The sequence below is a fragment of the Salvelinus alpinus genome, chromosome 25, assembly GCF_045679555.1.
Source record: "Salvelinus alpinus chromosome 25, SLU_Salpinus.1, whole genome shotgun sequence".
NCBI classification, from domain to species: Eukaryota; Metazoa; Chordata; class Actinopteri; order Salmoniformes; family Salmonidae; genus Salvelinus; species Salvelinus alpinus.
This window is the reverse complement of record NC_092110.1, coordinates 37727795-37741894: the sequence shown is the minus strand read 5'-3', so window position 1 is coordinate 37741894 and position 14100 is coordinate 37727795. Positions and strand designations below refer to the sequence as shown.

The window sequence follows — 14100 nt, the reverse complement described above, 5'->3', positions numbered from 1 at the left end:
TAACCATTGCTCTGCTGCTGTTTTATCCTTTTATCTGTTTCATATTCATTACTATTTTGAGTTCAGTTGAAATGATTTAGATTAGAATCATTCTAATTGTAATTTGTTTCTCTCTTTCATAGTATAATCAATGGGTTTGCCTTACCACTAAAAGAGGAGCACAAGATATTCCTTTTAAAGGTCCTGTTGCCTTTGCACAAAGTCAAATCACTTAGTGTCTACCATCCGCAGGTAAGCCCTTGTGTCTGTCTAGGGTCTGGGTCGTGTTCATTGGGTACAAAATGGAAGAAAACAGACTGAAACGGGGGGGAGGGACTTCCTTGTCCAATAAGAAACGTGTGTTTTCGTTTTCCGTTGACAGATTTGATTTAATATTTTTTTCATCTCCAATGGCGACAGCTAGTCTTACTGGGGTCCGACCATAACGAAAAGGACATTACAAAATACTTTAGAATTTAACATGTAGTGTGTGTGGCCATTTTAAAACGTTTTCCATTGTGTGACCCTAATGAACACGACACAGCTCTGATTGTTCTATCAGCCATGCTGCCCTGGGCTCTGTTCAAGAGGGTGCGACGTTACAGAATGTACACACAGAAATACAGTGTGTACAACAGACATGATTCTCTGCCATCAATAATAGGGAGCTTTCAGCTCTATTTAATCCCTTTCTATCTGCCACATTCTGATTGTTCTGCCCCTTTTGCCCTACTGAATGCACACTATGGAAATGACTGATATTAGGTGTAGGTCAGGCAGTGGGGCTTGTTTCCAATGGGGCCTGGCCTGTTACATTTACATTTAAGTCATTTAGCAGACGCTCTTATCCAGAGCGACTTATTCAGGCAGTGTGGGAGGTGAGGGCAGTAGCCTGGCTGCTACAAGCTAGCTGGAATCAGATATCTGCTATTCACAAGCCAGAATTACTATGAAGACAAAGGTCCTTGTCAGGGGCCTCTCTCTTTCTGGGCCAGCCTCTCGCTCGCACTGTTTCTCTCGGTGTCTTCCAGACTGTTTCACTAGATATATATATATATATATATAGTGAAACTGCTGTGCAATACATTGCTCTATGGACCATAGCATAATATCTACATTACAGCTCGATCAACTGTGTTAGAGCTAGCCTAATGCAAAATGAGAACACCTCACAAAAAGTCAGTTTGTTACATTGCAGTTATACTGCTAGTATTACGGAGTCCAACAGTTACTGCAACTTCATGACTGCAATTATTTGTTAGTGACTATTGTCGTTGAGAATGTCAACACAATTAGACTGATTTTAGGATCAGCCAGTAATTGTGTCCCATTGTCTTTTTCTCCCCCCTAGTTGGCATACTGTGTGGTGCAGTTTCTAGAGAAGGACAGCACTCTCACTGAACCAGTAAGTTGTGAAATTTCTGCTCACAAGTAAGGTGTATTGATTACCCCTTCAGTGATGTTATATTCCCTCTTCTCAGAAGGTTTTTGTATTGCAATGCATATCGACCCATTGATCAAAACGGATCGGTTACACTTTATAATCCTACTACGACTGACGCTCATCAGATGTGGCAGGGCTTGCAAACTATTACGGATTACATTTACATTTAAGTCATTTAGCAGACGCTCTTATCCAGATCCTCAAAAGGTTCTACAGCTGCACTATCGAGAGCATCCTGACTGGTTGCATCACCACCTGGTATGGCAACTGCTCGGCATCTGACCATAAGGCTCTATAGAGGGTAGTGCGTACGGCCCAGTACATCACTGGGGCCAAGCTTCCTGCCATCCCCCCCTTTGTTTTTACTGCTGCTACTTGCTGTTTATCTAGGCATAGGCAATTTTACCCCTACGTTAATAGGTGTGTCTTGTTAATTTGTGTGATTTCTTTCCTCCTTAATGCGTTTGAGCCAAACAGTTGTGTTGTGACAAGGTAGGGGTGGTATACAGAAGATGGCGCTATTTGGTAAAATACTATATTATGGCAAGAATGGCTCAAATAAGAAAATTGAAATGACAGTCCACCATTACTTTCAGACATGAAGCTCAGTCAATCTGGAACATTTCAAGAACTTTGAAAAGTTCTTCAAGTGCAGTCGCAAAAACCATCAAGCGCTATGATGAAACTGGCTCTCATGAGGACGGCCACAGGAAAGGAAGACCTAGAGTTACCTCTGCTGCACAGGAAAAGTTCAATAGTTACCAGCCTCAGAAATAGCAGCCCAAATAAATGCTTCACAGAGTTCAAGTAACAGACACATCTCAACATCAACTGTTCAGAGGAGACTGAATCATGCCTTCATGGTGAAATTGCTGGAAAGAAACCACCTCTAAAGGACACCAATAAGAAGAAGACTGCTTGGGCCAAGAAACATGAGCAATGGACATTAGACCGGTGGAAATCTGTCCTTTTGGTTTGATGAGTCCAATTTGGAGATTTTTGGATCCAACCTCCGTGTCTTTGAGACGCAGAGTAGGTGAACGGATGAGCTCTGCATGTGTGGTTCCCACTGAAGCATGGAGGTGGTGGTGTGGGGATGCTTTGCTGGTGCTGCATCAGATGATCTGGCCTCCACAATCACCCGACCTCAGCCCAATTGATATGGTTTGGGATGAGTTGGACTGCAGAGTGAAGGAAAAGCAGCCAACAAGTGCTCAGCATATGTGGGAACTCCTTCAAGACTGTTGGAAAAGCATTCCTCATGAAGCTGGTTGAGAGAATACCAAGAGTGTGCAAAGCTGTCAAGGCAAAGGGTGGCTTTGAAGAATCGCAAATATATTTTTAAAAATTAACTTTTTTTTGGTTACTATTTGATTCCATATGTGTTATTTCATAGTTTGTCTTAACTATTATTCTACAATGTATGAAATAGTCAAATTAAAGAAAAACCCTAGAATGAGTAGGTGTGTCCAAACTTTTGACTGGTGCTGTACATGTACAAATTACCTCGACTAACCTATACCCCCGTACATTGACTTGGTACCGATACCTGCTGTATATAGCCTTGTTATTTACATTTTTTATTTAACTAGGCTAGTCAGTTGAGAACAAATTCATATTTATAATGACGGCCTACCCAGGCCAAAACCAGATGCCGCTGGGCCAATTGTGCGCTGCCCTATGGGACTCCCAATCACGACCGGATGTAATACAGGCTGGATTCGAACCAGGGACTGTAGTCACGTCTCTTGCACTAAGATGCAGTGCCTTAGACAGCTGCCCCACTCGGGAGCTTTTATTGTTGCTTTTTATAAAACTAGTCTATTTAGTAATTATTTTCTTAACTGTGTTGTTGGTTAAGTTAAGGGCTTAAGCATTTCACGGTAAGGTTTGCACTTGTTGTATTCGGCGCATGTGACAAATAATGTATTAACTTTAATGAACATTAATGTGTGTAAATGCTCTTTGCATGTTAACATACACTATTTATAAAAAGTTCAATTTAAAGTAATGTTTTTGCTTATTCATGAACATTATTGTGTGTGTTACTCACTGATCTGTTGGTCAATATCCATTCCGCTCCCTGCTCAATGTGTCTCCCAGGTGGTCATGGCCCTTCTGAAATACTGGCCCAAGACTCACTCCCCCAAAGAGGTGATGTTCCTTAACGAGCTGGAAGAGATTCTAGACGTCATCGAGCCGTCCGAGTTCGTCAAGGTCATGGAGCCACTGTTCAGGCAGCTGGCCAAGTGTGTGTCCAGCCCACACTTCCAGGTGACTGACCCCATGCCATGGGAACCCTGTTATTGGTGACCTTTTGACTTTTAGTCATTACGGTTATGTGGGAAAGTGAATTTGAGTAGTGAAATGTTTCTAGTTGGTTCCTAGAACTAAGTAGTCCATTGAAACAAAGCAAGATCCAGGATGTAATGACCGTACCGCCTGGTTCGACCTTGTAGTGGAAACCAACTTGAGGGGTTCTAGAGATATGTTGGAACAGTTATTTCTAGGCTTAATGGAAGGATGATTCACCAATCAAGTGTGCTTCTCTATCTCTCTATATGGCGCCTCCTGCTGTCACCATTTTGAGTGAGCTGTCCTCACCGATGGTGCTGTGTGCTTTGGGTCATTGTGCAGGTAGCAGAGAGGGCTCTGTACTACTGGAACAACGAGTACATCATGAGTCTGATCAGCGACAACGCAGCCAAGATCCTACCCATCATGTTCCCGGCGCTCTACCGAAACTCCAAGACCCACTGGAACAAGTAAGTAGCCCCTCAAAGAGCCGTGTTCATTAGGCACCAAAAGAAAGAAGACAAACTAAGATTTGGAGGGATTACCTGGTCCAGTAAGACATTTTTCATTTTCCGCTGTGTGACCTAATAACAGTGACCCTGATCTGCCTTCATAGGCCACTCACTCCAATATCTCAGAACATGTAGTGTTAGCAAGACCTGGGTTTAAATACTATACTATAAACTTTTTAGCTGCTCTTGATTGAGCTTGCCTGGCTTTTTGTGTGCTTGCCTGGCTTTTTGTGAGCTTGCCTGGCTTTTTGTGAGCTTGCCTGGATTTTTGTGAGCTTGCCTGGTGCAAAATAACCAATGGAACAGTGGCAAAAGTGCACAGCCATCTGGCACTGCAGGCAGGTTCAGTCAAACAGATTACCAATAAAACTAATTTCATCCCATGTCCCTTGGAGGCATATTTAATTAACACATTTTTTTTTTATGATTTGAAAGTTCAACACCTTACCAAACGGTTTTATGTGGAATGAGACTTCTTTAACATTAAGCTGCTCTGAAAGTGCTAGTGTTGACTGCAGGGAGCTCAACAGTGGTTCAGACCTACTTTAGTCATTCACTGGAATCTAATTTCGGTTTGGGCTGGAGGACAGGGCTACCCTTTTAGACATGACGGCAGACTGACTCACTGCTGTCTTTGCCTGTGTGTGTGTCTCTGTGCAGGACCATCCATGGTCTCATCTACAATGCTCTCAAGCTCTTCATGGAGATGAACCAGAAGCTCTTTGATGACTGCACACAGCAGTTCAGAGCAGAGAAAAACAAGTATGTCATTTGCTAATCCGAAATGAGAATATTGTGTATCTCAAATCTTGACTACAGATTGTAGTTAAGACTAAAATATGATATACTAATGTGAATGATTTAATATTACATTTCAAATGTGCACCATATTCATTAAATATTCTCATTCAGATTAGCATGTATCAAATGTTGACTACATATTGTAATGGTAAATAGATTATGATACGCTAATCTGGAAGAAAATATTTTGTCTCAAGTTTAGACAGTATTGTAATGATTATACTACATATGAAAATCTGAATGATAATATTTCATATCTGAAGGACTATACATTGTAGTGACTGTAGAGGGGGGCTGCGGTTATGAATGTAGATGTTTGTTTCCTTCTATAGAGAGAAGGCCAAGTCAAAAGACCGGGAAGAGGCCTGGATCAAGATTGAGAACCTTGCCAAATCCAACCCACAGGTGTGTGTGTGTGTGTGTGTGTGTGTGTGTGTGTGTGGGACACACAGCAGTGTGTACATGCGTGTACCATCTAAAGAGCAGGAGTAGTTTCCTATTCTGTCTTCCCTCTGAGGACTGTTTGCTGTGCAGAGCATGACCAGTCTTTTCTATCAAAAACATTTCCACATGCGCTGCATCACCCTTTCCTGGTTTAAGATCAGGAGGTTGATCAGGAGATGGGTTGGGTGCTGAATGATCTATTGGCATGCGATCTCCGTAGCCAACCCTGTACTAAGTCAAGTGAAATGCCAGGTGACTGAATGGTCTTCCTAAACTGCATTCCCATTTTTTTTATATTGCTTCATTTCTGGTCTCAGTAAATACAAACTAAGGTGGAAGTACCTACTGTGAACTACATTCCCAATGTTTTGTTTTATTATAGGTAGTCTTCTAGGGTGGATGTTGAACAGTCCTAGTATAAGGTAAAATCTACTCTTAATGACCGTAGTAACGATCAGTTGAATTAGTCTGTCTGAACCGCATCATTTTCTACTCTCACCAGATCACTAATAGAAGCCATGACTCCAGCATCCAATTTCTAAACCCTTCTGTTTATCTAAACTCTCTCTGATTCATTCTTCTTTGCATGCGACTTAAGTCTCTTTCTCCCATTTTTATTTTTGTGTGTTCGTTTCCTGTTACATTAGTCTCTTATCCGTGTTGATTCCACTGGCCTCAACGGTCCAGTAGCAATGGAGTTTGATGGTCCATTAACCTATGAAGAAGTTCACAGGTTAAAAAAGACTGTAACGGAAGAAGTCGCTCAGGTAACTGTCCGTCTTCGGTCTGTCCGTCAGTGCTGATCTAGGATCAGGTCCCCCCCTGCACCTGTCATCTTAATCATTATGATCTACTCTGAGACATGTTATGACATTGGGCCCTGATCACTCTTTTCAAAATGGGTCCTGGACTGTTTCTCCTATAGAGGAGGGATGACTCATCAACTGTTTCTCCTATAGAGGAGGGATGACTCATCAGACCATGGACTGAACACTGGAATCAACTACTTTTGTTATTGTCTGTTCTGTCTCTTCTACTCTCACCTTTCTTTCCTTCCCTTCTGTCTCTCTTTCTGTTTAAATGTCATGAGGGTAGTCCTGGTAGCTAACATTTCACCAACTCTTTTCTCACTGTCCTGTTTGGTGCATGGCTGCCTTAGTTCATTAGCATGAAGCATGGTGAGCGGTTTTCTGTCAATTGGTGATTGTTTCTAAACATGACTTTGTAATGTGAAAAAAGGAGTGGTACTTGTGGAAAAAACTTAGTAGACCATACCCAGGAGGATACTGTAGTTACAAGCAAAGCATTTTTATTCCATTGGACCTAACTCTCTTTAACACTCTCCCCTTCCCCTGTTGCAGTTACGAACGAGAGACCAGAGGAAAGACCGGCCTATGGTGCGGCGTAAGTCTGATCTCCCTCAGGACATCTACACCGCAAAAGCCTTGGAGACCCATCGCCGAGCCGACGTCATGATCACTACCCGCGATGGGCTCTAGGTCTGCCCCTTTCTCTCTAGTGTCCATTTCCATCTTCTCTCTTTCCTCTAGTGTCCAGTCCCCTCTTCTCGCTTTCCTCTAGTGTCCAGTCCCCTCTTCTCTCCACCCTCATCCACACAGCACATTCAGATTACTGGCCCAGTTTCCTCATCGTCGCCAGTACACAACCCCCCCCCCTGGATTTCTGCTTTCTCAGGTTGGGAGGGGTGGGGCCGCAACTTTCTTTTTTAGTCTTGCCAACATTTTTTTTGTTGTTGCTTAATCGTGCATAAAACAGTATCGGCTCATCCCTCCATGTTCTTACTGTACGAATGAAAATGGGGGAAGTTCCGTTCCACTAGTGACATGACAAGCTCCTATGTTCCCCCATTGAGCGCAGTTGGTAGAATGCACAACAAACGTAGAGAGCAGAAACAGAATGGGGGGGGGGCTCCTCTCGTTTCCTCTTATGTCATTTTCTGTCAAGGGGAAACAAAACTAAGAACAGCCGTTCGGGGATGACTGTTGGATCGACTTTTCGGGACGTTTTGTTTCTTCTCTAGTTTAATTTTTATTAAATTTTGTTTAATCCCAGGGACATTTGCCAGTGCCAAGACCGTTTGTGTTCTTTCTGTGTCCGTGTTTTTCTGTGTGAGAGAAACCAGGATGACTATCTAGGTAGACAGCCTGCGTCGTTTGCCTTTGTTTTTTGGAGCCTCAGATGATTCAATTGTTGTTTTTTTCATTAATAAGATGAAGAGCAACAGGACTTTCTGAAGTGACTGATCCATCTGTTCTGATGAAGTCACTTTATGACTAGGATGGAGGGAGGACGGGAGGTTCTCTGTGGACACTGGACTCTTTACACTCTACACTTTTGTGCCATGCACATTCTTTCGTTGGATTGATTTTCCCTTCTGTTGAAGTCCATTGGCAATATGTGAGCCAGATCACAATGAAATATTGACAGTTCAAACAATGGTACTTATTTCATACTGAGAAACACATTGGGTGTTTGTTAGTCCGCACCCAGTTTGTCATATTCAAAAGCCCTTCTTAGACATGTCAGTCTCCGTAATTCATACATAATGCATGTCCCCAGTTCTTACTGCTATTGGGAAGCTTCATTTAACTCTCAATGGCCAGCTAGGAAGTGTTTGGTTTGACACAGTCCATCAAGACACCTGTAGCCACACACACTGTAATGCTACATTATGCAGAACATTCCAGAAACGTTCCAACTGAAATGACATTATGACACTTTACCTGGGGGTGTCAGTTTGAGGAAGGCGAGGTGCAGAATTACTCATCTCGATCACATAAGTTGTTATTTGGGATGCAGGGTGATGATGTAGAACTGTGATTCTGCGCAGCCCGACTAATGAAGTCCTTCTCAAACGCACATCTTGTCCTCAGATGCAGGCTTTTCAGAAGCCCTGGAGCTGATTGCTAGTCAAGCATCGTCCTCCATTCGTTCCAGAGGTACCCATGATATCCCATGCCCTGAAGCCCCCCCCCCCCCCCCCCCCCAGCGTTCTCATGTTTCCCCGTGTTGGTATTTACCAGTCCCCTCCTACCCAGAGGTACCCATGATATCCCATGCCCTGAAGCCCCCCCCAGCGTTCTCACGTTTCCCCGTGTTGGTATTTACCAGTCCCCTCCTACCCAGAGGTACCCATGATATCCCATGCCCTGAAGCCCCCCCCCAGCGTTCTCACATTTCCCCGTGTTGGTATTTACCAGTCCCCTCCTACCCAGAGGTACCCATGATATCCCATGCCCTGAAGCCCCCCCCCCAGCGTTCTCACGTTTCCCCGTGTTGGTATTTACCAGTCCCCTCCTACCCAGAGGTACCCATGATATCCCATGCCCTGGAGCCCCCCCCCAGCGTTCTCACGTTTCCCCGTGTTGGTTTTTACCAGTGCCCTCGTACCCATGATATCCCATGCCCTGAAGCCCCCCCCCAGCGTTCTCACGTTTCCCCGTGTTGGTTTTTACCAGTGCCCTCCTACCCAGAGGTGCTTTGCTGTGGAGCTGAAAGGACTGTTACTCGTCTTGTGTGAAATACTGAACAAATGGGGATCAGAGAGCCGTTTATCGAATGGAGGAATATTACACGATGAGAACAGCAACACTGTTTGGATGACAACCATTTCATGTGACAGTTGAATGAGCATAGAAAGAGGGGATTTCAAACCTGAATCCCTCTTTGGATGACATCTGTAACCGTTAAGAAGAAGTCTATTGAAAAAGCACTTCCTGAAACTTGATAGATGTGACATGTTTGTGTATCTTCAATGAAGCGCTCTTCAGTGTCCCGTTTTGTCTATATGTACAGTCTGTTCTGCTTTTTCAAGGTCAGGAAGCTGTCCAATTCCTGGACTGGACAAGGAAAGGACCCATAAGTAAGCATTTCAGTGTTAGTCCACACCTGTTGTTTACGAAGCATGTGACGAATACAATTTGATTTGATTGGGGCCCCATTGTAAATGTTAGTCTTTCTCTGGTACCATTGTTTGAACTTGCAAATCTAGCACGTGTATCCAATCTGTAATGTCTTTTCTGTTTCTAGTCCCTGGCAACTGGTAGCCTGGATGCTAGTTTTAGCATTGTAGCTGCCAATGGAAAAGGCCAATGCTGAAAGACTGACATCCAGGCTTGGCTTGGTAACTGCATTATTAATAGTTAAATGCAAAAAGGTGTTCATTTAACTACCATGTATCTTTTGTCTTGGACGAATGGCACTCGCCGAAACAATTTGACCCCCCCCCCCAAAAAAAAAATCTTTGCTTTTATATAACAGTATCATTTGGAAAGATGTTTGATCAGTTAGCTTTTTATTTGTTGTTCAAACTGTTTTTTTGTGTGTTTTTTTAAAGACACACAAATTACTCGTATGGCAAGTTAGACAACAAATGTTTTGGATTGTTTTCCGGAATTCTTAGATGGAACATGTACTTTCCAGAATATAATAACTTGACAAGTGTCCTTTTGTCTGTGATCTGTACTATGTGGCTTCATTTAATATTGTACATATGATTTACTTTGTTTTATGTAGTGTTATATCTAGATTAATTTTGTACAAAATTGTCTTCTGTACAGAATAAAAATCAATAGCAATGACAAAGTCAATGTGGCACATACATTCTCTTTCCCCTGTAACTTTCTGCATTATTAGAAATAACACGTCTAATATTTTCTTTTGTTCCCTCTTCCAATTATCTGTGACCAGATTTCAGTCCGTAGCCTTTTGTGTGCTTTTATCACAATCTCAAGTGGTGTTCATCTGTAATAGAATGAATAAAGATATTATTTGAATTTTATATTTTCAACCATACATCAATTCTGGGAGGCATTTTACTTCACGGAAATCTCAAAACGCAGTCAGTTATTATACGTTTTGACAGTTTTAAAGTGTATATGATTTGATCTGAGGGAAAATGGATATGGCTAAAAATGATTTCTTCCTCATCACTTACTGTATATACACCCCTTTTGGGTGGTGGACCATTCTTGACACACACAGCCAGCAGTGTTGCCTTTCTTGATACAAACCGGTGCGCCTGGCATCTACTAACATACCCCGTTAAGGCATTTAAATCTTGCCCATTCACCCTCTGAATGGCACACATTTTTTCCCCCAACTTTTATTTAACCAGGTAAGCTAGTTGAGAACAAGTTCTCATTTACAACTGCGACCTGGCCAAGGCAAAGCAGTGCGACACACAACAACACAGAGTTACATGGAATAAACAAGCGTACAGTCAATAACGCAATAGGAAAAAAATACATTTTATATACAGTGTGTGCAAATGGCATGAGGAGGTATGGCAATAAATTGGCCATAGTAGCAAAGTAATTACAATTTAGCAGATTAACACTGGAGTGATAGATGAGCAGATGGTGTGTAAGTAGTGATATTGGTGTGCAAAAGAGCAGCAAAGTAAATAAAAAAAGAATATGGGGATGAGGTAGGTAGATTGGGTGGGCTATTTACAGATGGACTATGTGCAGCGGTCGGTTAGCTGCTCAGATAGTTGATGTTTAAAGTTAGTGAGGGAAATGTAAGGCTTCAGTGATAATGTTTTTTTTTTTTTTTTTTCGTTCCAGTCACTGGCAGCAGAGAACTGGAAGGAAAGGTGACCAGTGAGATATACCTGCTGGAGCGCGTGCTACGGGTGGGTGTTACCGTGACCAGTGAGCTAAGGCGGAGCTTTACCTAGCATAGACTTGTAGATGACCTGAAGCCAGTGGGTCTGGCGACGAATATGTAGTGAGGGCCAGCCGACTAGAGCATACAGGTCGCAGTGGTGGGTGGTATAAGGCGCTTTGGTAACAAAATGGATGGCACTGTGATAGACTGCATCCAGTTTGCTGAGTAGAGTATTGGAAGCTATTTTGTAGATGACATCGCCGAATATGAGGATCGGTAGGATAGTCAGTTTTACTAGGGTAAGTTGCGCGGCGTGAGTGAAGGAGGCTTTGTTGTGAAATAGAAAGCCGATTTTGGATTGGAGATGTTTGATATGAGTCTGGAAGGAGAGTTTACAGTCTAGCCAGACACCTAGGTATTTGTAGTTGTCCATGTATTCTAGGTCAGAACCGTCTAGAGTAGTGATGCTAGGCGGGTGCGGGCTGCGAACGGTTGAAAAGCATGCATTTGGTTTTGCTAGTGTTTAAAAGCAGTTGGAGGCCACAGAAGGAGTGTTGTATGGCATTGAAGCTCCAAAGAAGGGCCAGATGTCTATAGAATGGTGTCATCTGCGTAGAGGTGGATCAGGGAATCACCCGCAGCAAGAGCAACATCGTTGATATATACAGAGAAAAGAGTCGGCCCGAGAATTGAACCCTGTGGTACCCCCATAGACTGCCAGAGGTCCGGACAACAGGCCCTCCGATTCAACACACTGAACTCCATCTGAGAAGTAGTTGGTGAACCAGGCAAGGCAGTCATTTGAGAAACCAAGGTTATTGAGTCTACCGATAATAATACGGTGATTGACAGAGTTGAAAGCCTTGGCCAGGTCGATGAAGACGGCTGCACTGTACTGTCTTTTATCGATGCCGGTTATGATATCGTTTAGTACCTTGAGCGTGGCTGAGGTGCACCCGTGACCAGCTCGGAAACCGGATTGCACAGTGGAGAAGGTATGGTGGGATTCGAAATGGTCAGTGATCTATTTATTAATTTGGCTTTCAAAGACTTTAGAAAGGCAGGGCAGGATGGATATAGGTCTGTAACAGTTTGGGTCTAGGGTGTCACCCCGTTTGAAGAGGGGGATGACTGCGGCAGCTTTCCAATCTTTAGGGATTTCGGAAGAAATGAGAGGTTGAACAGACTGGTAATAGGGGTTGCAACAATGGCGGCGGATCATTTTAGAAAGAGAGGGTCCAGATTGTCTAGTCCAGCTGATTTGTACGGGTCCAGGTTTTGCAGCTCTTTCAGAACATCTGCGATCTGGATTTGGGTGAAGGAGAAGCTGGGGAGGCTCGGACAAGTAGCTGCGAGGTGTGCGGAGCTGTTGGCCGGGGTTGTGGTATCCAGGAGGAAAGCATGGCCAGCCGTAGACAGATACTCATTGAAATGTTCGATTATCATGGATTTATCGGTGGTGACCGTGTCGCCTAGCCTCAGTGCAGTGGGCAGCTGGGAGGAGGTGCTCTTGTTCTCCATGGACTTTACAGTGTCCCAAAACTTTTTGGAGTTAGAGCTACAGGATGCAAATTTCTGTTTGAAAAAGCTAGCCTTTGCTTTCCTGGCTGACTGTGTATTGGTTCCTGACTTCCCTGAACAGTTGCATATCGCGGGGACTTTTCGATGCTATTGCAGTCTGCCACAGGATGTTTTTGTGCTGGTCAAGGGCAGTCAGGTCTGGAGTGAACCAAGGGCTATATCTGTTCTTAGTTCTACATTTTTTTGAAAGGGGCATGCTTATTTAAGATGGTGAGGAAATTACTTTTAAAGAACAACCAGGCATCCTCGACTGACGGGATGAGGTCAATATCCTTCCAGGATACCTGGGCCAGGCCTATTAAAGGCCTGCTCGCAGAAGTGTTTTAGGGAGCGTTTGACAGTGATGAGGGGTGGTCGTTTGACCGCGGACCCATAGTGGATGCAGGCAATGAGGCAGTGATCGCTGAGATCCTGATTGAAAACAGCAGAGGTGTATTTGGAGGGCAAGTTGGTCAGGATAATATCTATGAGGGTGCCCATGTTTACGATTTTAGGGTTGTACCTGGTGGTTTCCTTGATAATTTGTGTGAGATTGAGGGCATCTAGCTTAGATTGTAGGACTGCTGGGGTGTTAAGCATATCCCAGTTTAGGTCACCTAACAGAACGAACTCTGAAGATAGATGGGGGGGAAATCAATTCACAATCCATGTCTCAAGGCTTAATCGTTTAACCAGTGTTGTCCCCTTCATCTACACTGATTTTTGAAGTGGATTTAACAAGTGACACAGCTTTCACCTGGATTCACTTGGTCAGTCTGTCATGGAAAGGGCAGGTGTTCTAAATGTTTTTTTACACTCCGTGTAGAAGTCAATGTACAGCTAGCTGCCAAAATAAAGGAAATGCCAACAGTGTCATAATAGGGTGTTGGGCCACCACGAGCCAGAGCAGTTTCAATGTGCCTTGGCATAGATTCTACAAGTGTCTGGAACTCCATTGGAGGGATGCGACACAATTCTTTCATTAGAAATTCCGTATTTGTTGTTATGGTGATGGAGAACGGTCACAGGTGCTGCTCCTGAATCTCCCATAAGTGTTCAATTGGGTTGAGATCTGGTGACTGACACACACACCCTTTAAAACCCTTATGCTAATTTTGAGACCCCTCTCTTTAAGTCACATCTCTTCTAGCCATGGTAGACAAAATAATCGGCAACTGGGCATTTTTATACATGACCCTAAGCATGATGGGATGTTAATTGCTTAATTTAACTCAGGAATCACACCTGTGTGGAAGCACCTGCTTGTATTTGGAAAGTATTCAGACCTTGACTTTTACTACATTTTGCTAAATTTTTGAATAAGGCTAACATTTTAGAATAAGGCTGTAACGTATTTATTTATTTTTTTAATCGCTCAATCTAAACACACTACCCCATAATAACAAAGCAAAAATGGGTTTAGAATTTTTTGCA

The 14100-nt window shown here is 43.3% G+C and overlaps 1 protein-coding gene across 6 annotated transcripts in view; it reads left to right on the top strand.

Annotated features, from left to right (window-relative positions):
- The window catches only part of ppp2r5ca (protein phosphatase 2, regulatory subunit B', gamma a), a 52827-nt gene extending 42551 nt beyond the window's left edge, over positions 1 to 10276 (top strand). For 2 of the 6 annotated variants that reach the window (XM_071366670.1, XM_071366666.1), the window contains 7 exons: positions 123 to 231; positions 1331 to 1384; positions 3527 to 3697; positions 4061 to 4188; positions 4891 to 4992; positions 5364 to 5436; positions 6837 to 10276. In XM_071366670.1, coding sequence (XP_071222771.1) covers positions 123 to 231; positions 1331 to 1384; positions 3527 to 3697; positions 4061 to 4188; positions 4891 to 4992; positions 5364 to 5436; positions 6837 to 6974 — 775 coding nt within the window. In that variant the 3' untranslated portion in view covers positions 6975 to 10276. Of the gene's footprint in view, positions 1 to 122; positions 232 to 1330; positions 1385 to 3526; positions 3698 to 4060; positions 4189 to 4890; positions 4993 to 5363; positions 5449 to 5857; positions 5898 to 6122; positions 6243 to 6836 lie in introns of all 6 variants that reach the window. The other 4 variants (XR_011670757.1, XM_071366669.1, XM_071366671.1 and 1 more) reach the window with 4 other exon arrangements.
- The last annotated feature ends 3824 nt before the right edge of the window (positions 10277 to 14100 follow it).